Below are 26355 nucleotides of genomic sequence, written 5' to 3'. Positions count from 1 at the left end.
CAGACTCGGATCTACCTAGGAATGTCTACACTGAGGGATCTGATCTTCAAACGCCCCTCAAAGCAGCTGCAGTATCTTCATGTGCTTCTGGATTTGAGTTCTCATGAAAAGGACAAGGTGAACCCTCTCTACAGCTTTGTGTGGACTCTGATGGAGTACAGAGGAATGGGAAGGGGATCCATCTTTCTGTTCTTTAAATCCTGCCTGCTGGTTTTTATTTCCTGAGGTCTGGATTTGTGATGGGCTCAGGCAAGAGTTGGGGTTTCTCCAGATTAGCCATTCTCGACTGGGGGGGCCACAGAACATTTAAGTAAAATGTTGATAGAGATAGGTACCGTATACGCCGACGTATAAGGCAAGGAGATCCTGAATGTTAGAAATGTCACCCCAAAACCAGGGGTCATCTTCTACAGCAAGTATAAAATACATACCTTAACAGCAAAGTCTCAGTGTGAACCTTAACGGCAGGGTCCATTTGCTCAGTCCAACTGCCATTCGGCTCTGTGCAGGCTTTAAACGGCCTGTTAAAAGAGCTGACAGTGGTTTATTTTAAAATACGCTGATTAAAATTTAAACCTTTACTGGTTAATTTTCTTTTAAAATACTGTGAATTCGTATATTAAATGTGCTTAGCAGGATCACTCTACTGGTCAGAGGTAAGTGCCAGACTGGTCGGTTAACGTTTTATAGTCTTGTACAGAGAGTATAGTTCAAATCCTACATTTTAGGTGGAAATTCAGTGGGTTGTCTTGTACACGAGTCGTCTTGCATGCTGGCATATATGGTAAGTTGCTCCCATTAGTGGGGGAGGCTTGAACTACGGGAAATAGCCTCAAGATTCAGGACAGAGTTGAAGAGGAACTGCTTTTCCCAGAAGGTGGGAAATCTGGAACTCGCTGCCCATTGAAGCAGTGGAGGAGACCTCAGTAAATATATTTAAGACAAGGTTAGGTAGATTTTTACATAGTTGGGGAACTGAGGGATATGGGGAAAAGGCTGGTGGGTGGAGATGAGCCGATCATCAGATCAGCCATGATCACATTGAATGGTGGAGCAGGCTTGACGGGCCAAATGGGCAACTCCTGCTCCTGTTTCTTGTGTTCTTACAAGCCTTGTTTTTTTTTCACCTAGTAACACCTTATGTAGTCAGAAAAAGTACAGAAGAAAGCAAAACTTGACTGCTTCACAGGAAGGGGGGCCTACAAACTTTGAGCAGAGTCCTTGTGGGGCTCCTATTGTTTTCCCCTTTGAAGCTGGCTTGGTTTTGTACTGAAGATGTCCAGAAAGAATGTTGAAACACCCAATGTGCTGGAGAGTTTCTGTGGGTCAGGGTGCATCCAGGGAGGCAACGTCTAGCCTGAAATGTCAACTATCTGCGGCCCTTCCCAGATACTGCCTGGCTGAGTGGAGGGTGGGCGGGCCAGACTTGATGGGTCAATAGGCATACTTCTGCTCCTAGATGTTGTGACCTGGCAGAAATCCTCCAGCACTCTGTTTCTCCAGTTTTCCAACACCTGTTCACTGCGCTCTTCATGATGTTCGGTTTGGTCTCTAGGTCCGATCACAGGCATTGATGTTCATTAAGAGAATGTACGAAAAGGAGCAGCTGTGTGAGTACATCGAAAAGTTTGCCCTGAATTACTTGCAACTGCTGGTTCATCCCAACCCGCCCTCCATTCTTTTTGGGGCAGACAAAGATACAGGTGAGAGTCCTCCCAACATGCATCTTCATTCTAGCTGGTTTGAAGAGGACAAGCTGTCCTTCACCCTTTGAACTCTGGCCAGATTTAACCTTTCATAATAGATACTGCGGACTGGGTCCATGGGTAAACTGCAGTACGAACATCAGTATGAAGCAGCCAGTGGTCGGGTATAAAACCAGTCCCAGAAATCCGGGACACGAAGAATATGTGCTTGTTTGTAGCCTTGGAAAACCGAGACACAAAGTATATGCACTTGTTGGTCGTCCTTGAAAATGGGAACACGGAGTCCAAAAGGTTAAGATCTGCTCACTAAGTATGCTAAGCCAGGACAAGATCAGGATGTTTCTGTTACACAGCCTCAGAACAAAAAAGACGTCTGTTGAGAACTACTTCAGCCAGAAAAAATGGAATTTGTCGCTCCCTAACAGCTGTGAGGGCATGTCATTAGTTAGATTTAAAGCTGAGGTTGGCTGCCTTTTGATCGGTGAGGATGTCAAAGTTTGTGGGGGGAAAGGCAGGAGAAAGGGGTTGAGAGGAAAAATACTTCCGCCATGATTTGAATGACAGGACAGACTCGATGGGCCAAATGGTCTAACTCTGCTTCTACATCTTTGGGTGAGGCGCTCTGTGTGGAATGCTATTAATCTGGCCACGGACTTCATGATTTGTGCAGTTGGATACGTGTGTTGGGTGTATGAACGGATGTCCCGAGGTAAGGAGGAGCTCATCTGCTAAGATGATGTTGATTGATGGATGGGTCAGCATCTGTTGTCGGCCTGAGGGGCTCTTTTTGTCTGCTAATCCTCTTTTTAATTTTCCTTCACTACATCAGAGGTGGCAGCACCTTGGACAGAGGAGACCGTGAAGCAGTGCCTGTATTTATACCTGGCCCTGCTTCCCCAGAACCATAAACTCATCCACGAGCTTGCTGCCGTCTACACGGAAGCTATCGCTGATATTAAGCGCACAGTGTTGCGTGTCATTGAGCAACCGGTAAGTGCAAGTTCAGGAGGAAGTGCCCTCTCCTCTTCACTGGCTTGTGTCTCGTTCCTGAAATTGGTAAGGTTTTTTGTCATTGTCACAAGTATAATGTAAAATCTCATGAACATCTCGTTTGGAGCTTCTCAAGAGACGTAGAACACGCAAGGGTATTTTTGTGCTGTTTTGGTGGGAAATCTTGAGAATTTTTCTCATAAAATTTACAACCTTGTTTTGCATATTACTTGCATCAATCGTATTTGTCCTTGCTGTGGATCCTATAACAAATTCACAAGCCACCAGTGGTCAGGTTGAGAGAAGCTGCTCTCATCCCACACAAATGGTTGGCGGCAGAGGCTTACTCACCCAAAATCCCCCACACAGCTGAAGCCGCTGTATCAGCGCAGAGGATTGTTCCCTGGTGCTGGTGTGGGGGTGGAGGGAGGGAAAAGAGATGGCAGCACGACTCAGGCAGGTGAGGGGAAAGGAAAGATGGCAGCGTGACTCAGGTGGGCGAGCGGTGGAGGGAGGAGAGAGAGCAGCATGACTCCGGCGGGCAGGCTTAAGGGACCAAAATGATTCTGAAATCCGGAAGATTGATGATCTCAGATTAAAAAGTTAAGGCGCCTCATTCTATACTCTGTATCCGTTACCTGTTTATAGGGCTGTATAAATGTTGGAGTTTTTGCCGAAGAACCCTTCTCACTATACTAGGTATTAATGTGACAAATAAAATAAACTAAAATTATTTAGCAACACTCTTGGGCAGTGGTTTTCAAATGTGTTCCTTCCACTCACATCCCACCTTAAGTCATCCCTATGTCATAGGAGCTCCATGATGAGTAAAGGATGACTTATGGTGGGATGTGAATGGAAAGAACAAGTTTGAAAACCACTGTTTTAATTGTACCTAATTGACTGGCAGGTCGGTGTGGATGAGGCCTGGGGGAGGATGAATATTGTGTGCTGTTGGAGCCCTGTTCCCAAAGCTTGTCTTGGCCACCTGACACTTGCACACATTAATCTATCCATGGAGGGGTTGACCACTGTTAGTCATTTGAGCCTCAGTGTCATTGCCGGCAGCTAACCTACATCTGCAGCTAGTCGCTGCGTCCACTGTTCCTTGTGAATATTGAGAACTTAATTCAACAAGATCAGCCACAATCTTAATGATTCAATATTCCATTTATTGCCATGTAATAAAGACTCCAATAAATCACAGAATTTGGTTCAGCCTGCTGTAAGGCAGAAATTTCCTGAGGCACCTCTTACAGTCAGAGAAAGAGAAGCAAAAAAGAAACCCCTAGAGTCACCGAGTGTCCGAGAATTCACCTCGAGCGCTCCTGCAGTCACACAGTCCAGTCGAAACAATCAACAGCCTTAACTCCAGATCCAAACCTCTGTTGTCAGGAAACCTTCAGTGCCCTCAGCACCCTCTTGTATCCCGGATCCGATACCTGGTACCCCTTCAGCCATTTTCCAGCAGTCCGCAGCTGTGAATCCCTCGATCTCCGTCACCAGCAGCCCACAGCTGCTGTGAATGGCAGAACGAGCAAAATATGCCAAATAGCTTATTCCATGTGTTCTGTTTTGACTTTAGTGGAGAATGTTGATCTCTGAAGCAATGTGGATGATCTCATTGTTTTTGAAATGCCATTTGCTGTATGTAAATTGATTCCCATATCCTAAGTTGAGGCAAAGGTCTGACTGCTTTGAGCAATTCATCGAGCAGTTGCTGTGGGGCAGCATTGCATGGTGGTTAGCGTTCTTCCGTCCTCAACAAAAGCTGTTAGATTCCCTGTCAATGTCGGTGCTAATTTCCAATTTTGTTTAATTGAAAGAATTTCAGTTCTCCGTCAGCTGTGGTGGGATTTGAACTTGTCCCTGGGTTCAGGATTGTAATGCTGCCGGTATGCTACCATTCCTAGAGTTGTTTCTGCAGCAGGTGCTGATGGTAGACATGCAGCACAGTAATAAGGCTCTTTTGGCCCACTAGCCCATGTTGCCCAACTGACCTACAACCCCCGTTTTTGAAGGATGGGAGGAAACCAGAACCCCCAGGGAAAAGCCATGCAGACATGGGGAGAAAGTACAAACTCCTTACAGACAGCGTGGGATTCGAGCTCGGGTCACTGTCACCGTAACAGTGTTTCCACTAACTGCTATGTTAATCTTGCGCGGTGGAAGGAAACGTCAGTGCCTTGGAGCTTCAGGTTTCTACCTTGATGCCTTCTGTCTTGAAGGGTTCTGTCTCAAAATGTCGACATTTTTTTCTCCCGCTGATGCTGCCTGACCGGCTGAGTTCCTCCGGCAGTTTGCTTTCTGCTCTAGGTTGCTGCATCTCCGCCCGCTTGACGCGTTTTATGTTGTTTCAGATTCGAGGGATGGGAATGAATTCCCCTGAGCTACTCCTGCTGGTGGAGAACTGCCCAAAAGGTGCTGAGACCCTCGTGACCCGCTGCCTACACATTTTAACTGACAAAGGTAACCACTGGAAACTACTAGCATGACATCTATGTCCATAGGCTGTGGCATTTGTTCAGCAGTGGTAATGAATGCAGGAAATACTCCTTGACTATGAGCCCTGGGAGAAATTGCATGGAAATAAATGGCTTTCCTAGTTGTGTTAACAATTGGAAGAACTAGAAGTAGAGATCTCATAGAGGCATTTCGTATTTTGAAAAGTTTAGATAGGGTGGATGTAGGCAAGATGTTTCACTTAGTGGGTGAGTCGAGGACAAGGCAGGGGGGGTCATAGTCTGAAAATTAGAAGTATCCATATAACCATATATATTAATTACAGCACAGAAACAGGCTAATTTGGCCCTCTAGTCTGCATTGATCCAAGTACCCTCCTCTAATCCCACAGAGATTAGGAAGAACTTCTTTAGTCAGAGGGTCATGGATCTGTGGAACTCACTGCCACATACAGCAGTGGAATCCAGATCACTGGGAGTATTTAAACAAGAAACCGACAAGTATCTCATTAGTGAGGGCATCGAGGGATATGGGGAAAAGGCCGGAAACTGGAACTCGTGTAGAGTATCTTAGTGTAGATTTACGGAACAGACTCTATTGGCCTAGTGGCCTGCTTCTGTCCCTTTGTCTTGTGATGACTATATTAGAATATTACACCTTCTAGCCCGGTGTATGTTTCCTGAGCAGTGGCTGAGCTCTGAAATGTATCACAGCATACGTTTTGTTTCGCGCTGTCAAGCACTTTGTTCTTTTTGATTTTCATGGGGTTGGGCAGGATGGCACTGGTCTCTGCTGGATAGTTGTAGAGTCATGTAGCATGGAAGTGGCATCCTCAACCCAACTTGCCCACGCCGACTGCATGTCCCACCTGCACTAGTCTCACCTGCATTTAACTCGTATCCCTCTAAACCCATCCTATCCATGTATCTGCCTAACCTTATCTTAAACCTTGCAGTAAGTACCTGCCATAACCACCCCCTCCGGCAGCCCATTCCACACTTCCACCACTCTCTGTTTAAACAAAGTCACCCCTCCGGTTCCTCTCACCTTAAACCTATATCCTTGATGAAGGGTTTAAGCCCGAAGTGCTGGCTATCTATCTTTATTTTTGCTGTATAAAGTACACTGTTGACCTGGCTGAGTTTCTCCAGCAATGTGCTTTTACTCTATCCCTGGTGACTTGATTTCTGCTACTGTGCGGAATAGACTCTGCATTCACCCAATCAATTCCCCTCATGATTTTGTACACCTTTACGGAATCATCGCTCATCCTCCTGTGTTACAAAGAATAAAGCCCAAGCCTGCTCAACCTTTCCTTGATGTTCAGATTTCTCCCCCCCCCCCCCCCCATTCTGAGTCCTGGCAACATCCTCAACAGCTGTGCTCTCTCCAGTTCCAGCATCTTTCCTGCTGTACAGCTTATGGTCATTTTCTTGTGCAAGCATAAAACATTGAGAACAATTGAACTCATGGTCAGGATGACCTTGAAGACTCCATTTTAATTTTTAAAAAATTTAGACATAGCACGGTAACAGGCACGGCTGGCCCATGTGCCCATGCCGCCCAATTACACCCAATTGACCTACAAACCCCATTATGCTTCAAACAGTGGAAGGAAACAATGGTCCCCGGAGAAAAGCCATGCAGACATGGGGAGAACATACAAACTCCTTACATACTGCGCCAGATTTGAACCCCAGTCCCGATCACTGGCTCTACGCTAACAACACCACCCTCGAGGCCCACCATTCCAAGCCTGTTTGGCTAATGTAACAAAATATAGCAAAGCAGGATGCAGATGAAGAAATGAACATCCATGACGTGTTTGTCCTTCCATTGGCCAAAATATAACGTTTTGCTTGAAGTGGCCAGTAACAGTGTGCTGTTGTTTCAGTACCTCCATCACCTGAGCTGGTGAAGAGAGTCCGTGATCTCTATCACAAGAGGGTCCCAGATGTCAGATTCCTGATTCCAGTGCTGAACGGCCTTGAGAAGGTATGATACTATTTTCAAATTGAAGTCATGGCAAAGTTATCTGCTCCTGAGGGGGGAGAAGGAATGGGGGGGGGGGGGGTGGTCATCATTGCACCAACTTCTTTGATCCATCTTGTCAAGATTCAAAATTCCTTTATTGTCATGTAATAGTACAGAATGTGTAATATTACACGAAATTGCCTTCTGCCTGCTGTAAGGCAAACAAAGAATTGCATTAATGTTACAGTAAGAGAGAGAGTCCCCTCAGTCACCGAGTGTCTGTGGATTTGCCTCCAAGGCTCCCACAGCCTCTGCAGCTGCACAAGCTACTATTTGATCCATTGGCAGCCAGAGTTGCAGATCTGAACCTCCAAGATCAGGAAGCCTTCAGTGCCCAAGTTTGTTCTGAAGCCCTTCTTTCCCTCAGCACCCTCATGAATCCTGGTTCCCACGAGCCAGTCTCTAGCAGTCATGGAGGTTCCCCGGGCGCAAGTCGCTCTTAGCTGCTGAGTCTCTCGCTGCTCCTCTGCCGAGGTCACTAGTGTGTGTGTGTGTGTGGTGTGTGTCTTGGGTCATTGTAAAACAAGAGTCTTTTTTTTTAAATCAAATTGTTTCCACAGAAAGAAGTAATCCAGGCACTACCCAAATTAATCAAACTTAACCCCATTGTGGTGAAGGAGGTGTTTAACCGGCTGCTTGGAACAACACACAGTGAGTCACGGAAACAATCACAGGGAGGGGGATTTGTGCTCCATGCTGGAAATGTTATTGGAAGGGGGCCTGCATCCATGTGATGGGAAGTAATGCGTTGTCCCCTCCTCTGCGTCCGTAAGATCTTCCAAAAGACAAGGTTAGTGTAACACTATAACAGCACCAACTCCCGAGTTCGAATCCACCGCTGTTGTAAGGGGTTTGTATGTTCTCCGCGGGTTTCCTCCAGGTGCTCTGGTTTCGTCCCATGTTCCAAACATCTACAGGGTTAGTAGATGATAATTGGGCAGAGTGGGCTTGTGGGCCAGCAGGACCTGCCACTGGGCTGTATCGGTAAAATTTAATAGCCTAAAATCTTGTACTGTTGTCTCCCTTGATGTTAGTGTAAAAATGATAGAATATTACGGCACAGTGCAGGCCCTTCGGCTCTCGATGTGGTGCTGACCTATGTATTCCTACCAAAAAACAGTAAACCCTTGTAAACCTCAATTTTTCTTCCATGTGCCTGTCTGAGTCTCTTAAATGCCCCTGATGATCTAGCCTCCACACCACCCCTGGCAATGCATTAACAGACATCCACAATGTTGCACTTGATATATTTTAAAAAAAACACCCTTGCACCTGATGGCTCCGGGGATTACATTTTTTCTGGGAAGGATGTAGAAGGAAAATGGAAGGCATTCAAAGGTGAAATTTTAAGGGTACAAAGACTGTTCTTGTTAGGATGAAAGGAAAGGTTAAAAGTTTTAGGGAGCTTTGGTTTTCAAGGGTTGTTGGAAATATGGTTCAGAAAAAGAGAGGTGTACAAAAAGTATAGACAGCAGGAAGTAAATGAGGTGTTCAAAGAATGTAAAAAAGAACCTTAAGAAGGAAATTAGAAAGGCTAAGAGGAGATACAAGGTTTCTTTGACAAGTAAGATGAAAATAAATCCAAAGGGTTTCTACAAATGTATTGGGAGCAAAAGGATAGTGAGGGATACACTAGAGGATGAGCCGAACGAGATGGGGGAGATTTTGAAGTTTTTTCTTCAGTATTTACTAAGGAGAAGGATATTGATCTGTTTAAAATAAGGGAAATAAATCGGGAAGTTATTGGAAACGATGATGATTAAGGAAGAGGAAGTACTCGCACTTTTAAGGAAAATAAAGGTGGATCAGTCTCCAAATCCTGACAAGATATTGCCTAGGACCTTGAGGGAGGTTAGTGTAGAAATAGTTGGGGCTTTGATGGAGATATTTAAAACATCATTAGTAACGGGAATGGTGCCAGAGGATTGGAGGGTAGCTCATGGAGTTCAATTGTTTCAAAAAGGTGCTAGGAGTTGATCTTGTAATTATAGGCCTGTAAGTTTGATGTCAGCAGTGGTAAGTTGATGGAAAGCATTCTTAGAGATGGTACATAGAAATATTTGGATAGGCAGGGTTTGATTAGGAACAGTCAACATGGATTTGTGAGGGGAAAGATCATGTTTGACGAACCTTATCAAATTTTTTGAAGTTACTAGGAAAGTTGATGAGAGAAAGGCAGTGGATGTTGTCTATATGGACTTTAAGGCCTTTGATAAGGTTCCTCAGGGAAGGTTCAATCATTAGTTCTTAACATTGAAGTAGTAAAGATGCCAGAGAGTCGTAGTGGATAACTGTTTGTCAGATTGGAAGCCAGTGACGAGTGGTGAGCCTCTGGGTTCAGTATTGGGTCCATTACTATTTGTCATAAACATTAATGATCTGGATGATGGGGTGGGAGATTGGATAAGTAAGTATGCGGATGATACGGAGATAGGCGGGGCTGTGGAGGGTGAAGAAGGGTTTCAAAGTTTGCAGAGGGATTTAGGCCCGTTAGAAGTGTGGGCTGAAAGATGGCAGATGGAGTTTAAAGCAGGAAAATGTGAGCTGTTACATTTGTGTAGGGCTAATCCAAATAGGACATGTATGGTGAATGGTGGGGCATTGAAGAGTGGAGCAGAACAGAGGGATCCAGGAATAATGGTACATAGTTCCTTGAAGGTGAAGTCATGTGGATAGGGTGGTGAAGAAAGCTTATGGTATGTTGGCCTTCATAAATCAGAGCATTGGATATAGGAGCTGGGATGTTATGTTAAAATTATGCAAGGCATTGGTGAGGCCAAATTTGGAGTATTGCGTGCAGTTTTGGTCATCAAAGTGTAGGAAAGATATCAACAATTTGGAGAGAGGGAAGAAATTTACTAGAATGTTGCCAGGGTTACAGGGTCCAAGTTGTAGGGAAAGGTTAAATAAGTTGGGGCTTTATTCTTTGGAGTGTAGAAGGTTGAGAGGGGATTTGATTGAGGTATTTAAAATTATTATAGGTATAGAGTGGATATGGAGAGGCTTTTTCCTTTAAGAAAAATGGGGGGGCGGGGGGATGCAAACAAGAGGACATGAGCTGAGAGTTAGGGGGCAAACGTTTGGAGGAAACCTGAGCGGGGACTTCTTTACTCAGAGCAGTGGGTGTGTGGAAGGAGCTTCCAGACGAAGTGGTGGAGGAAGGGTCGATATTAGCATTTAAGGAGAAGTTGGAGATGTAGATGGATTGGAAAGGAATGGAGGGTTACAGGTTGAGTGTAGGCCAGTGGGGTTAGGTGGGAGAAAGTGTTCGGCATCGACGAGAAGGGCAAAATTAGCCTGTTTCTTTCCTGTAATTGTTGTATGGTTCTAAACATCCCTCCCTTCTCTTTGTACAGATGTCCTCTGGTGTTTGCTATTCCCTCCCTGGGAAAATGGTGTTGGCTGTCCACCCTATCTATGCCTCTCAGAAGCTTGTAGACTACTATTAAGTCACCGCTCATCCTTCTTCACTCCAAAGAAAGTCCCAGCTCTGCTAACCTTCCCTCATGAGACTTATTTTCCAATCCAGGCATTGCTGGAATTTGTCCAGTATTTTTGTGGGGGTAAGAGTAAAGGGGGAGGTGGGGAGGCATTTTACCTGGGGGCCACGATAAGCATAAGCTGGGGATGAAGGTGAATGGTTAGATTCTGTCAGTATTTTAAAGGCTGGGCTATACTTACACTGAACCCTGATTTGTTCTCTTCCAGTGGGCGAGGGAGGCTCGGCAGCTATTTCACCTCTAACCCCTGGTGACCTTCTAATTGCCCTGCACAACATCGACTCCACCAAGTGTGACATGAAGTCAATAATCAAAGGTAACTAGTGTCCAATGTCGCCTCTCCCTGCCCTCATCCCAACCAATACCTGACGGAGTAAAGCCCACCCCCCCCCCCAACAAAGTGTATCCTCATTCTGTACTGAGCGTTCCACCAGGGGATGCGTAGGGTCTGGCCTGATGATCCAGTTTGATAAAACCATGGAAAATCACTGGTCACTACATATATGGTGGATACTGGCCTACCATCATAGGGGTTCAGTACTGTGGGTTTCAGTCTGCCCCTCTATAATATTGGGGTACAGTATGGGAGGGCAGGGCAGGGATCTGTTACCTTATGTGCTGGAACATGGTACTAGATGCTGTTCTATATAACATAGGGGGGTATAACACAAGTGGGCATGGATCTTCAACATGGTAAACTGAGGTGCACTATGCATCACTGTACAATTTGGGATTCAATATAATGGTCACAGATACATCAACTTACAGTGGTGGATCTGTCATCGAAAACTAAAGCACAGAAAAAGGGTCTTTGGCTCTTCTAGTCTTTACTATGCCTAGTCCAACTGTCTTGCACCAAGTCCATACCCCTCCCATTCGTGTATCTGTCCAAAGTTATCTTAAATGTCAAAATTAAGCCTGAATTCACCACTGGCAACTCGTTCCACCCTCCCACCACTTTCCATGTGAAGAAGTTTCCCCTTTAATGTTCCCTTTAAATTTTTACCCTTAACCCATGACCTCTAGTTTTTTTATCCTACCCAACCTCAGTGGTTAAAACCTGTTTCCATTTACTCTTATTTATTCCCCTCCTAATTTTGTACACCGCGATCAAATCTCCCTCATTCATCTACGCTCCGGGGAATGGAGTCCTCACCTGTTTAATCTTTTCCTGTAACTCTGTTCCTGAAGTCCTGGCAATATCCCAGTAAATCTTCTCTGCATCCTTTCTATCTTATTGATATCTTTCCTATGGTGACCAAAATTTACTTCATATGTGGCCTCACCAATGTCTTGTACAACTTTATAACATCCCAACTCCTATACTCAATACTTTGATTTATGAAGGCCAATGTTCCAAAAACACTACAACCCTTTGATGCTTTTGTAACGCTTTGGGCTGCAGATCTCATTTTGACACTAACTGTACTTTTAAGCAACTCTTTTTAAGGAGCTAGTTAAGGCTTTGTGGCCTATAAGGTTATTGGAGTTGATCACTGACGACTGGCCACCATCCTGTCAACCTTCGACAGGAGCGCCATCGGGAGCATCCTGGCCAACTGCATCACAGTGTTGTACAGTTGCTGCAGAGAAATGGATCCGAGGTCAATCCACTGGACCACAAGAGTGGCAGAGAGGATCACTGAAATGTCTCTTCCCTCTCTCCTCCTGCCCCCCCCCCCCCCCCCACCATTGACATGATCTACTGGGATCATTGTCTGAAGGGGCCGTGCAAAATCACTGAGGATCCCTTCCGCCCTGCACCTGTCGGGGAAGAGGTACAGGTGGATCAGAGCCACCACTGATACTCCTGAAGGAATAGCCTCTTCCCACGGGCAGTGAGATGCTGAATGACCAAAGGAACTGTCTGCATATGTATTGTTTGACTGTATATGTTGTGTCTGGTGGCATGTCTGTGTGAACCGAGGACTGGAGAATGCTGTTTTGACATTTTATATTTCTGCAATCAGATGACAGTAAACGATGATGTTTTCTTCGTAGCTACGAACCTGTGCTTTGCGGAGAGGAACGTTTACACGTCGGAGGTGCTTGCTGTTGTGATGCAGCAGCTGATGGAGCAGAGTCCACTCCCGATACTGCTGATGAGAACAGTTATTCAGTCACTCACCATGTATCCGCGTCTTGGGGGTTTTGTCATGAACATCCTTTCCCGGCTCATCATGAAGCAGGTTATTGGGGGAAGGAGGGGTGTGTTGCATTCAATAATTCACCAGTATTATCAGCTGCCTAAGCTCTTGAATTTTTCAACCAGTTACCTTTATATAACGTGTGTAATAGTTGATACCGTGTTTAACTCAACCCCCTTATTTTTGGCCCTGGCCGCAGACTCTCACGTCATCCCCCAGCTGCTCACCCGTCAGCGCTCCAAATGCCCCATCGCAGACTCTAACCTCAGGCCAGGCTCCTTGCCCATCAGAGCTCCAGATGCCCCGACCGCAAACTTGCCACCCGGTCCTGTCCACCCATCCGAGCTCCCAACAGCTCGATCGAAATTGTGCATAATGTGCATGGAATAGTCAACTCCCTGAACTTTACCCTCAGGATTGGTCCACAAATGTTTACCATTACAAGTGTATATGCAGTATTCTGCCCTTTTTTTGCCCTGGTTTATTCAGTAATTACAAGAAATCCTGTTAATACAATATTTCAGTTACACACTCTTGACAAGTTCAAATAATAACATGGATATTACCATTCAGAATGCACTTGAGCCCCTGTAGTGTCTAGTAGTCTCAGAAATCCCCCAATGTTCTTGAAAACACTGTGTGCTCATTCTCGAGCAATAAATGGGCAGTCATCGGCAGTCAGCCCATGCCAAACACTTGGCTCCCGGACCCATGAATGGCCAATTTTTTTATTCCCTTGGCTGTTCCTCTGCCCTAATATCTCAACACGTGATGGCATCAGTTTTTGATGTAGTGATCTTTGAAGGGGTCTTGGGCTATGTTGTCTTTACTATATTATGCAAGTCTAAAATCTGGACTGCTCTGGAATGGGTCCGTCCAGATTTTCCAGATACTCTGGTAGTACTTTTAAAATTCAAATTTGAGGATAAATAAGAAGAGATGAACAGATAAATGTTGATCGTTTATTTATTAGCAAATACAGTGTGCTTCACTTATCAAAATGAGCAGTTTTAGAGAAAAATAAAATCAACACTTGACAAAAATGTAAAGTTTTCACTACCAAAAAAAGTGTGTAATGCTTGAAATGACATTTGAAATTAACAAAGAAAGATACAGCATACAAATTAATTTCTCCGTGGTAAGGTTACCTATATTAAATGTGGTAGCTCATTGCCACAGTGCATCTGTGACCCTTGTGCACGCACACACAAAAGCCCGCTAAATTTGAAATGTTTGAGAGTTTTCAAAAAGTCCGGATTCTCGGCTGGTCTGGATTTCTGGCATCCAGATCTTTGGATTCTGCTGCACAAGCTTTTGCTGTTGATCTGAGATGAGACCAGGTGTGTCACCTGTGGTTAAGCTGCAACCCCTCTGTGCTGATCTAGGTCTGGAAATATCCTAAGGTGTGGGAAGGCTTCATTAAGTGCTGCCAACGAACAAAGCCTCAGTCCTTCCAAGTCCTGCTGCAACTTCCGCCCACTCAGCTTGCCAACGTTTTCGAGAAGTGTCCGGAACTGCGAGAACCGCTGTTAACACACGTGCGTTCTTTCACGCCACACCAGGTACGTGGGCACTGCGGTTTGAAAGGACTTCCTTAATTTTTTTTTAAGATGTCTCAAATAATAGCCGTATTTGTCTCGTAGTGGTGACATTTTCTGATCAGCTCAATGCCGTTGTATAAATGTCAGCCACAGGATGACTTTGAGTTTTAAGCTGTTTTTGAATGACCGCCTTTTAATCTGAAGCTGTCCTCTCTTGTCCTTGACTCACCTACCATGGGAAACAACTTTACTACATCTACTCTGTCTAGGCCTTTCAACATTTGAAATGCTTCTATGAACTCCAATGAGTACAGTCCAGGAACCATTAAATGTTCATTCTAGGAATCATTCTTGTCAATCTTCTCTGAACCCTCTCCAATGCAAGCATATACTTAAATAAGGAGCCCAAACTGTGCCTGTATTCTGTGAGTCTTCACCTTGTAAAGCCTGAGCATCACATCCCTGCTCTTGTGTCCTATTCCTCTAGTCATGAATGCCAACATTGCATTTGTCTTCTTCGCCACTGATTCCACCTGCATGAGAAATCCCATTTCCATTTCCACCTCCAAAATTTGAAATTTTTCTTCAAGAAAATCTACAAGCATGATCCACGTACATCTTTAAAATGCCATGAACAAAAAAAGAATGGGCTCGAGAAGGGGGTGAATCCTAGTTAGGCTTGTCTTTACTCCAGTGGGCCGTAGTGGTGACAACAAAGAAAATATTGGCCTTGGAAGAAATGCAGCACATTTACCAGAATGATATCTGGCTTGAAGGTTTAATTTACAGAGACCCAGAATGTAGCATAGTATTCCCTGACATTTGGAAGATCATTGGATTGAAGTTTTAGTGTCTTAGGTTTGGTCAGCACAGAAACAGCCCCGTTGGCGCCACTTGTTCACTCTGACAAAGTTGTCTACCCAAATCCTGTTTAATGTTGGAACAGGTTTGAGGGGATAAATGCCCTACGCCTCTTCTGTGTTCTGCAGAAGGGACTTAAAGAAGTTCTAGAATTTGGACCTGGCATCTCACTGAAGAATTTACTATTTAAATTGGTGTCCCTTTCAGTTTACCTTTTTTTTCTCGTAACCTTGCTTATTAGTCTGTGCAATGGTTTTCAGTGATCACAGGATGTGCAACATCAGGATTAGCGCTTCATTTTGCAGAATTCGCTGAACAATGAGATAGAAGCATCAGTTGATAGGAAACAAACTGGTCAGTTACTGGGCGGAAGCCAATTTTTCCGTCTGCTACTCTCCGAGAAATGCTCATTCACTAATTGTACCTTTAATCACAGCAAAACCACATTCCAAAATCCATAATGATCGTGCTGGAGGCCAACTCAAAGTCAGAGGTGGAGCCAGTGGAGATTAAACCGGTAAATGAGGTGAGTGGTTTCAAACGTATCCCTGGAAAAATTGCACAGTTCGAAGTTTTATTCCCTGGCTTTAGTTAATGTTCTAGCCATCGCACTACAGGAAGGATATGGAGGCTATAGAGAGGGTACAGAGGAGATTTACAAGGATGTTTCCTGGATTGGAGAGCATGCCTTTTAAGGATGGGTTGAGTGAAGGCCTTTTATCCTTGGAGTGACAGAAGATGAGGGGAGACCTGATGTCCTCTCACAGCTGAGAGGCATTGATATTGTGGGTAGCCAGAGGCTTTTACCCAGGGCTGAAATGGCTAACCCGAGGAATGGATAGATTTAAGGTGCTTGGGAGTTATTACTGGGCGGGGGGGCGGGGGGGCGGGGGGGCGGGGGGGCGGGGGGGCGGGGGGGCGGGGGGCGGGGGGCGGGGGGGCGGGGGGGATGCAAGAGACATGGAATGCGCTGCCAGCAACTAATGCAGGCAGGTACAATAGGATCTTTAGATGGGTACGTGGAACTGAGAAAAATGGAGAAATTCTCGGCATTTGTTATAGTAGGTTATTAATTCGGCGCAACATTGGGCCGAAGGGCCTGTACTGAACTGTAGATTTTTATGTATGATCTATGAAATATAAAACCACCAATGAATGATCCTCCATGTAATATTCCATAATAAGAGCACAGTTCTGTATTTCATGGTCATACTGTTTCATCAGTTTGCCAGTTCCAGATTTAGTGGGCACAGTGGTCCTGGTTTGAGCCTGACCTCCGATGCTGACTGGAGATTGCACGCTCTCCCTGTGACTGCGTCTGGTCCCCCCCCCCCACCTCAGGAACTCTGGTTTGCACCCACATCGATCGGTGGGTTAATTAGTTACTAAATAATTCCAAGTGCTTGCAATTCCTCAGAGCTTGTCTGGACTTGACGGGTCAGGTGATTGTCCCTCTGCCTTAAGAGAGTATATGGTTATCTGTTTTTTCCCCTCTGACTGAATACACAAAAGTGCTGGAGAAACTCAGCAGGTCATGCAGTGTTCTTTATGGCAAAGATGCATAACCAATGTTTCAGGCCTGAGCCCTTCATTAAGGTATTATTGAGATCCAAAACATTGGTTATGCATCTTTGCCATAAAGAACACTGCATGACCTGCTGAGTTTCTCCAGCACTTTTTTAAACTATCACAGTATTTGCAGACGTACCTGTTTAACTATTTATTTCTGATGGCTCCATTCAGCCAATATTTTGACAATTACAATGGACAACACCTTTTTTCCCCAAAAGATTTGATTCCTGAAAATAAATTGGAGATGATCGACAACTTCAAGCTGAACACGGAGCATTTCAGATTTGCAGGATCATGTAGGAAGTTGGAGAAACATTCAATGAACTTTTATTGAATTTAACATATTTAATCCATCATTGATGCCGGCATGTTGATTTAGTTGGACTGACCTAAAAATGTTTTGCCGCTGATTTTCATTTGTACTCCGTGTTGTCAGTGTCCAACAATAGTCGGCCAGCGTTGACGAATTCCAGTTGCCTTGATACCACTTTTATATGGTTGCAATATCCTGGTGAAACCTTTCCCCATGTTCGTCACTGACGGCACCAAGATCAGCAGGGAAGAAGTCCAAGTGCGAATGCAGAGAATGAATTTTCAATGACGTGTCACTCTTCGTGGTTTTCTATGCATGAAGTGGATTTAGAATATAACAAGAAATAGCAAAAATAGGTTGTATCACATGATAAGAAAATTTTAAGGTGATTTTCGTGATCAGCAGACTAAAATATATCCAAAAGTGTCCAGGGTTATGGCTGCATATTCCTGTCCAAGGTTTTTTTTGGGAGGACTAAAGTTCTCGTCCCCCACCTACTTCATTGCATGATCCATTTTACTCACTAGGTAGCCAGATTACTTACTCCTAACTGTTCAGCTTGGCCTCTTGCTGTCTTGTTCCTGTAATTTACAGCCTACTGATTCGGTATCCTGCTTTGTATGCAAGGTAGTGTTGCTCTCATTGTGTGAAGGGGCTCTTGCTCAGAGGGGCTGAGGTGCAAGCAGCTCTTTTGCTTGCGAGGGACTTTGATGATTCACATCCTGCATCTGTGAGGAGGTTTGGTGTTGAGAAAGAAATCGTCAGTTGTTGAGAAACTTTCGTCATATTTTCTCCAGACGTCACTAAATGATTCACTTTTGAAGGTGACCCATAATGTGCAAAAATGTGCAAAAAAAAAAAACCCAAAATGCAGGAAGCACAGAGCAGGATTGGCAGCCTCTCTGGAAAGGGAAGCGGTTAACGTTTCAGGTCGGAGTCCCTCGTGGATACAAAATTAACCTTGCATCTCTTTATTCCCCCCCCCCAATTTGGGCAACTCTCTCCAGATTCTATCAGACACCAACACATCGGGGATGATTTCTAACAGTCAATTAACCTACCCACCTGAACACGTTTGGGAGGGAACCGGAGCATCTGACCTTGTTCCACTTACCCACCTCTCGCCGATAACCCCTCATTCCTCAAAAATCTGTTTCTTCTAATACATTTAATGAGGCAGTCTCTGCTGCTTCATTGGACAGAGAATTCCATAGATTCGCTTCTGAGAGCAGCAGTTCCTCGATGATGCTAGCCCATTCCACATTCTTCTCTTTGCCTTGAAGTTTCTGCAGAACAAATTTCGCGACTATAAATTCTGATCCTGAAGCTTGTGACCATCCCTTGGTTCTAATCTCACCTGGCCGCAAAATCGACCTCCTTGCTTTTATCCTATCTATTCCTCTCATAATTTTGAGCCCCCTTCATTCTTCCAAAACTCGAATAGTATAGCCCCAGGAAACTCCATCTCTTTCATTTTGGATCAAATTTACTGATATTCAGACAAGTAGTGTTTTTTTTTTTGTTGATTGTTCGGTGGTTGGATACTGGAAGCTTGTAGTCATAGAAACCACAGATCCTTTGACCCATTGAGTCTCCAGTGCACATCAACCCACCCATTTACAATAATTCATCATTAACCCCATGTTTTCACTATTTGGACACTGGCCATTTTTAACCTTTCTTAATATATACCCCAGTACAAACCAGCTGGTAGTTGGTTGGGTATAAAAACCAGTCCTGGAATACCAGGATATGGAGTCAGTGTTAATTAATCTCCCCATATTCTCATGGGGTGACTCAGGTGACAATTAAAAATAATGCAGATTCTAGATACACGAAATAAAAGCAGATTTTGGTACAACCATGTAAACTTTGGTTCTCTCCCCACAGATGCTGTTTGCTGAGTTTCTCTGACATCTGTTATAATTTTAGGGATTTGGATATCTGGCATGCATTGTCTAGCTCTGCTTTTGCAAGTTACAAATTGAATTCTTGAAATCTGCTCATTTAGTGCTGACACCAGGAGGTGGGAAAAGAAAAATCAATTGTCCTTGGTTTAAAAACACGCCGCTGGAGAAACTCAGCAGGACAAAGAGTGTCTTTGTGCAGCAAAGATAGATGCATAACCAATGTTTCGGGCCTAAGCCCTTCATCAGGGTACGAGAAAAATGTCAGCAGGTGCCTGAACAAAATGGTGGAGGGGAGGAGCACAGTCCCACAGGCAGGAGGTAATAGGTGGAGGAGGGAAGGAGGGTACACCAGCAAACAGTGGGGGAAAGGACGGCTGTGAGAGTGGAGATGGAAGGGGGTGGAGAGCTGGAAGAAAGAGGGGTGGGGAAGAGAGGGAAAATGGGCTAGCAGAAACCAGAATGTTGATGTCATCCGGGTGGAAAACTAGGTGGTTTGACGATGCCTGAGGCCATGAGCAGGCACGTTGGCACAGGAGCTGGGCAAGGAATTGAAATCGTTGGTCGCTGGGAGATCCCAGTCACTGATACAAGGTGCTCAGTGAAGTGATCTCCCAGACTGTCCAAATGAAGGGCTCAGGCCAGAAACGTTGGGTATGAATCTAGTAAAAACACAAACTCAAAGATACATCAGCAATGTTTTGGGCTTGAGCTTTTTGATTGTGCAACTACCAACATTTTTCCATCCCTTCTCCAGGATCGTGCTTTTACTTCGATCATGGTTTCTGAAGGCTTTCCTGTTTGGCTGCTTCAGATGGGTTGTGATGGGCTGTTTCTCATTGCATTACAGGAGGAGGTGCAGCAACTGACCATTCCTCACACACAGAAGGACCTGATCACCATGCGCCTGGCTCAGGAGAAGGCCTTGAAAAGGAAATTGGAGGAGGAGCAGAAGTTCAAACAGCAGCAAATGCAGGCCCAGTTGCACCACATCCCACCTCTCCTTCCCCCATCACTCCTGGGTGCCTTGAAGGCCCCGAGTTCTCCAAGCCTGGGAGTCCTGAAGCCTCCTGCCCTTTCTCTGCTGAACCCCATTGTGCAGCCTCTGTCCAGTGCCCCAGCTTCCTCAAATGCCCCCACACCGCCAACTCCCTCAAATGCCCTTGCTGCAACAAATTCCCCCTCAATGCCGCCTCCGGCAAATCCCCCAGCTCCCTCCAATAAGGCTGCAGCAAGTCCACCTGGAGAGACGGCCCCAGCCCCCACTGGCCAGCCTTCTGCAAGCCCCCCTGGAGAGAGCACCCCAAGCCCCCTCGATCAGGCTGTGCGGGCTCCCCCAAGTCTGCTGGCTACGTCGCCGACGGTGACCCCGAAGGAAGAGCCAATGGAGGTCAGCAGTAGCGCCCCTGATTCTGAGGTTATTGCGGACACCTCGACCCCAACCATCATCATAAATGTGAAGGAGGAGGAAGAGAGACCGATGGCTGTGGATGAAGCGTCCCAGGGAGTGGTTGTCATGGACACTGGCCGTGAAGGACAGATTGTACTTAAGGTAAAGGACAGCACAGTTAGCACAATGCTGTTACTGCGCTAGCAATCCAGGTTCGAATCCAGCACTGTAAGGAGTTTATGTTCTCCCCGTGACCTGTGTGGGTCTCCTTGGGTGCTTCAGTTTCCACATACCGGGTGTAATTGAGCGGCACGGGCTTGTGGGCTTTACCCATTAAATTCTCCCACATTTCCATTAACACCCTTCATTCTACCATCCCATACTGGAGCAACTTGCAGTGGATAATTAACCTTCCGACCCTTTGGTAGGTAGGATCACAAGAAATGGGAGCAGAAGTCGGCCATCCATTCATGGCTGATCTGATGATCGGCTCATCTCCGCCTACCTACCTTTTCCCCATATCCCAAAATTCCCTTACTGGAGAATTCACACAGGTACAGTTGGGCGGCTTGGTTAGTGCAACACTAGTGACCTGGGTTGGAATCCAGCACTGTCTGTAAGGAGTTTGTTCGTTTTCCCCGTGTCTGCATGGGTTTCCTCCAGGTGCTCCTGTTTTCTCTCCCTTCAAAATGTACTTATGGTGTAGGTTAATTGGTGTAATTGGGCAGCACGGCCTCGTGAACCGGAAGGGCCTGTTATTGTTGTTACCATGCTGTACATTTACATTTTTAAAAAATGTAAAATTTAAAGTCACAGGGAGGACGTGCAAAGTGCACACGGAGGGAGGTCAGCTCCGCCACCCCCTCAAGTGCAGCTAAAATTGAGTGGTAACATCTGCCTGATTTGGTCAGTGGCGGTAGCTGGAAGACCCCGTTCTCATGGATGGGGTGAGGGAGGTGGTGGGATGTGGGACCACCCTCCACCAAGAGGACTGAGCCTGATCTGCCTTCAGCTTGGCTGTACCTCTGCCAGGTGATTAGGCACTGCCTCTGGGGATTGGGGGGGATGTTAGGGAAATGGCTGCCCAACGAATTGACACTGCTCTTCTGTTGGCTTTCTGGGGCAGGATTCGACTGCAGGGGAACAAGCTGGCCAGCAGCCGCTGCTTCATGAGGTGGGCCAGCTGGTGGCGGCGGATGTCACCGAGCAGGTAATCCTGGTCCGAGATGACCCACCAGTGGCGGAGGAGCCAGCGTCTGGCAGCGAGCAATCGGCCGAACCCCCAGAGGAGCCAATGGAACAGGGCGCAGAGGTGGTGGTGGCTGAGGAGAAGGGCGGCGAGAGCGCTGAGAAGAGCCAGGTGGCAGAAGACGGGGATCAACAGCTCGTCACCAAGCGCAAATCTGCTCTGAGGACAAGCAGCTAACAGCTGCTCCCTGCGATCTGTGGTGGTCATCTCTCCACATCTTGCCTGCACAAAACACTGGCTGTCAAAGACAATTAAGTCTCATACTTCAGAGAAAAGTGGAAACTGGTTAGTCGCAACGGTTTCCTGTTCCCAGAATAGTGTGAGGGATTTGATTTCATTTTTTTTAAGTAGTTAAGCCCACATGTGTTGTGATTTTATTTTTAAAAAAAACCTGTTCCTGTTTCAACAGGAGTGGCTGCTGTGTTGGCCCTCGAGGGACTGCACATGCTGGAAAAAGTGGATCAAAAGCAATCTACTAGAGGTACTCAAGCAGGTCAAGCAGCATAGAGAATTGTCAACCTTCCTGCCCAATACACTGTCCATTCTTTTTTCTCCCACTGATGCAGCTCAGCCCATTTCAGGTTCCTCAGCAGATTCTGGACAAGAGTTCAGAGTCTGGACGTACCTGTTATGGGGACTTTGACCTATCATTTTGTTGTGTGCACACACAATTGGCTCTGCCTGGCCAGCAAACCCACACTCCTGGCGAACAAGATTGCTGAGCAGGTTCCGGGTGCAGGAAAGTGTCTGACCCCATTTTCTGCCACTTCATGTGAAGCACTGCTGCCCTTGTTGCTTTTCTGGGTCTATTATGCAACTTAGGAAGTCAGGTCCACAACCGATTCAGACACCTGGGAATCTGGGTTGAGTCTGGAATGTACTGAAGCTGCTTCAGAACTTCATGTAGAGTCTAGCATGTACGGTCTTCAAATCTGAACGCATTTTCCAGTCATACCAACTTAAGCTAATTTCACTCGAAGCAGTATCTTCGAGATGAACCTATTCATATTTCCTTTAAAATTCTATTAAATGTTATTTTAGTATTGAAATATGGTTGTTTGACTTGGTATAAAGTGCCTGTGTGGTTTGTTCTGTATGGAGAGTTTCACAGCTGAAGTTGTAAGAATGTGAATTGAATAAAAGTTTGGAGTGTTGGCAGTGCACTTGTGGAAATCATTGTTTAAAGTTCTTTTTATTGATGTTAAAAATGTAATCTACAACTTTGTCTGCTGTAAGATGGGCAAAGAGTTGCTATGAGCATTGCTCGCACCCCAAACAATTGGAAAAAGAGAAGCAAAAGTGAGTTCCTTCAGAGTCGCTGAGTGTCCATGGATTTGCCTCCAGTGATTCCTACAGCCACAGACTCCAATTTGATCCATCAGCTACCCGAGGTCCAGATCCGAACCCCGACACGATCAGGAAGCCTGTGGGAGCACCCTCTTGAATCCCATTTCTGATCCCTGGTTCCCATGAACTAGTCTCTGGCAGCCTGTGTGGTCCCCCAACCGATCAGCTCCTAGGTCTGTGTGGGTTCCTGTCAGAATTGTGATTTTTTTTTTAAATTATAGACTGTGGTCGGGTCTAGTTGAACCCTTCTGTCTTCCTCACTCTCACCTTTATCATCAGTTCCTCGGGCCCCACTCTTGCTTCTTCCTCCTTCATGCTGATGTATCGAGGCCTTTCCTGTTCTCTTCTTTCCCATTCCATTCCTAATCCACCATTTCTCTCACCTCTATATCTGGCTTGGTGTTCTTTCCTGTGTTTTGAAATTTGTGCAATCAATTTATTCATGTACCACTATGATCCAGAATTGACACAATGAATAGCTAAGCCACAAAAGTCTCGAGCTTGTCTAGAGCTCAGACCCATTCTACATCTAGATTCCCTGCATATCAGTCCTCCTCCCCTCCACAGATACAACAAGGACAGGGTTCCCCTTGTCCTTGCCCACCTCATCCTCACCTCCCATCCTTCCAGCTTTCGCATCCTTCATGTTCTCCATTTCTGCCACCTACAAAGCGATCCACCACAAGACACATTTTTCCCCTCCCCACTTTTTGAAGCGATCACTCCAGTTCACACCCCACCCTGAGAACCTGCCCCTGAAGTGGTACACTTGACCCAAAACCTCACCACCATTCGGGAGCCCTAAATGTTCCTTTCAAGCTTCAAATTTCAGATTTATTGTCAGAGTAAATGCATAACATTGCATATAACCCTGAAATTCTTTTCCTGTGGGCCAGGCAGAATTTCTATATTGGTAACTGTAAACTATTCAAGCATAAAATAAATGCAAATGGAGGTCTAAATGTACAGTAATAAGAGTCCTGAAATAAATCTGAGTTTGTTGTTGAGTCTGACAGTTGAGGGTTAACAACTATTCCTAAACCTGGTGGCACCTTTACCTCTTCTGATGGCAGCAGTGAGAACAGAGCATGTGCTGGGCGGTGTGGATCCTTGATTGCTGCTGCTCTCTGACGGCAGTGTTACCTGTAGATGTCCTTGATGTGGGGAGGGGCTTTGCCTGTGATGTCCCAGGCTATGTCCACTACTTTTTGCAGGGCTTTACGCTCATTGGCATTGGTGTTCCCATACCGGACCGTGATGCAGCCAGTCAGCACACTTTCCACCACACATCTGTAGAAATTTGCCAGGGTTTCTGATGTCATACCAAACCTGAGGAAGTAGAGGTGTTGATGAGCTTTCTTCATGATGCCAATAGGGTGCTGGGTCCAGGAATTTAAATTTGCCCACCCTCTCCACCTCTGATCCTTCAACGATCACTGGATCGTACACCTCTGCCTAAAGCCCCCACAATCAGTTCCTTGGCATTGGTGACATCAAATGAGCATCACATCACCTGTGCATCCGGTGTGCCCCATGCAGCCTCTTCCACATCAGGGAGACTGGAGGAACACTATGTTGAGCACCTTTGCTCTGTCTGCTGCCAACTGCAAGGACCTCCCAGTGGTCAACCATTTTAATTCCACACCCCACTGCCACTCTAACATGCCTGACCATAGCCTCAAATTGGAGGAACAATACTTTGTATTCTGTACTGGCAATCTCCAACCAGATGGTGTAATTTACATTAACCCTCTCTCCTGGTCTCCATCTTTCCCTCATCCTTCTGACTCCCTTCAGCTTGTAGTTTTGAGAGAAAGTGCTGCAGTGAGTGGGGATTGAAATATAAACCAGAAAATGGAGTGAAAAGAGATCACACGTAATGCTGGAATCTTGCTGGAGGTGGGAATTGAGAAGGATGTTGCATTAAATTCACAGGTTCTTGGGGTGGAAATGTGGAATCCAGAGAAACCTCTGCCCAGGAGGAGAAGGGATGGAGAGCTGAATTTCAGGCAACTGCTGATAAGGAGACACCCTTGGAGAAAGTCTCATGATTGGAGTAGATGCAATAGCAAAACGAATTGGGAGAATGAGAGGAATAAAACATAAAACTCTGCAGACACCGTGGTTGATGTAAAAATGATGCTGGAGAAACTCAGCAGGTCAAACCGAGTCCAGAGAGCAAAGATAAAGATACAGAACCAACATTTTGGGCTTGAGCCCTTCATCATATGAGCAAAATGTAGGCAGGTGCCTGAAACAAAATGGTGGGTAGGGGGGTGGTAGGAGGAGCATGGTCCCAAAGGCAAGAGGTGACTGGGAGAATGAAACAAGCTCGAGTGGCATGCAAAATGCCAGCAGCCTTGATAGCCGGTGGGAGTCTGAATGCTGGCACTAAGTGAAAATGCACAGAAGTCTGCTGGTTTCGCAGCGTCCAAAGGAGGTAAAGATGCATTAGAAGTTTCAGGCTTGAGCCCTTCTTCAAGGTATAAGCAAAAGCAAGCAAGTCGAAAGACTTGAGAGAACGGCAGGGGGTCGTCCAGACCAACTGACAGAAGGTGTTGGATGGATAGAGTTGATTTTGGCTCCGTGGAAGGAGTCAGAGATGGGGGGGAGGGGGGGGAGGAGGGGGCGGCGGGGTTGGTTTAACGGAAACCGGAGAAATCGATGTTAATGCTGTCCGGTTAGAAGATGAGGTGCTGTTCCTCCAACTGCGGCTGGTCTCAGTCTGGCCGTGCACGAGACCATGGGTGGCCATGTCAGCAAGGAAATTGAAATGGGCGGCCACCGGAGAGCCAGGGTGCTCAACAGGTGATAAGGATGCAAGCACATCCCTCCCACATCATTTGGCTGGATGATCATGACTCCCTGTCTTATCACTTTCTCCTCTGGAATCCCTGGACCCTAGAATTAAATCCCCACTCCCATTGTTACCCCATCATTCCTGCCGCCATGTTCCCCTTCACTCTCACTCTACCTTAGTGACGTCCGCTGGCAGCCGCGATGACGTAGGACGTGCCGTTTGGAGCCCTCACCTTGACGGCAACAACTCAGCCGCGATGACGCAAGACGTACGTTGGAGCCTACCTTGACGCTGATGAGTCGTTGATTGACGGGCCCGTTCTTTCATGGCACGCTCACCTTAACGGCAACGACGTACCGCGGTGACGCAAGGCGCATGCGACGACACACTCGCCCTGACGAAACACCTGGCGTTGTTTAGTATCGCCTAGCAACGCGCCGAGTGGCGGCAACAGTCGCCCTGGAAACGGAGAGGCCGAGGCCGCCTGGAGTGGAAGAGACCAGGGGCTGGAGTGTTGGAGGGTGAAGGGAGAGAC

General features: G+C 46.1%; 1 protein-coding gene and 1 long non-coding RNA gene across 4 annotated transcripts in view; one reads left to right on the top strand and one right to left on the bottom strand.

Moving 5' to 3' along the window:
• sympk (symplekin) overlaps window positions 1-22846 on the top strand; it is a 52263-nt gene extending 29417 nt beyond the window's left edge. For 2 of the 3 annotated variants that reach the window (XM_069908875.1, XM_069908876.1), the window contains 12 exons: window positions 4-117; window positions 1556-1703; window positions 2536-2696; window positions 5057-5165; window positions 7054-7154; window positions 7754-7844; window positions 10902-11009; window positions 12695-12882; window positions 14226-14402; window positions 15679-15768; window positions 19885-20586; window positions 21551-22846. In XM_069908875.1, coding sequence (XP_069764976.1) covers window positions 4-117; window positions 1556-1703; window positions 2536-2696; window positions 5057-5165; window positions 7054-7154; window positions 7754-7844; window positions 10902-11009; window positions 12695-12882; window positions 14226-14402; window positions 15679-15768; window positions 19885-20586; window positions 21551-21850 — 2289 coding nt within the window. In that variant the 3' untranslated portion in view covers window positions 21851-22846. The remainder of the gene's footprint in view (window positions 1-3; window positions 118-1555; window positions 1704-2535; window positions 2697-5056; window positions 5166-7053; window positions 7155-7753; window positions 7845-10901; window positions 11010-12694; window positions 12883-14225; window positions 14403-15678; window positions 15769-19884; window positions 20587-21550) is intronic. The other variant, XR_011348099.1, reaches the window with a different exon arrangement.
• LOC138748523 (uncharacterized) lies at window positions 18105-26355 on the bottom strand. Its single transcript, XR_011348100.1, has 2 exons — window positions 25995-26355; window positions 18105-18413 (listed from the first exon to the last, which is right to left on the bottom strand). It is a non-coding gene; the product is annotated as an uncharacterized lncRNA (long non-coding RNA).

The sequence above is a fragment of the Narcine bancroftii genome, chromosome 13 (genome assembly GCF_036971445.1).
Source record: "Narcine bancroftii isolate sNarBan1 chromosome 13, sNarBan1.hap1, whole genome shotgun sequence".
In the NCBI taxonomy this organism is placed as follows: Eukaryota; Metazoa; Chordata; class Chondrichthyes; order Torpediniformes; family Narcinidae; genus Narcine; species Narcine bancroftii.
This window is presented reverse-complemented; position numbering and strand designations above follow the sequence as displayed.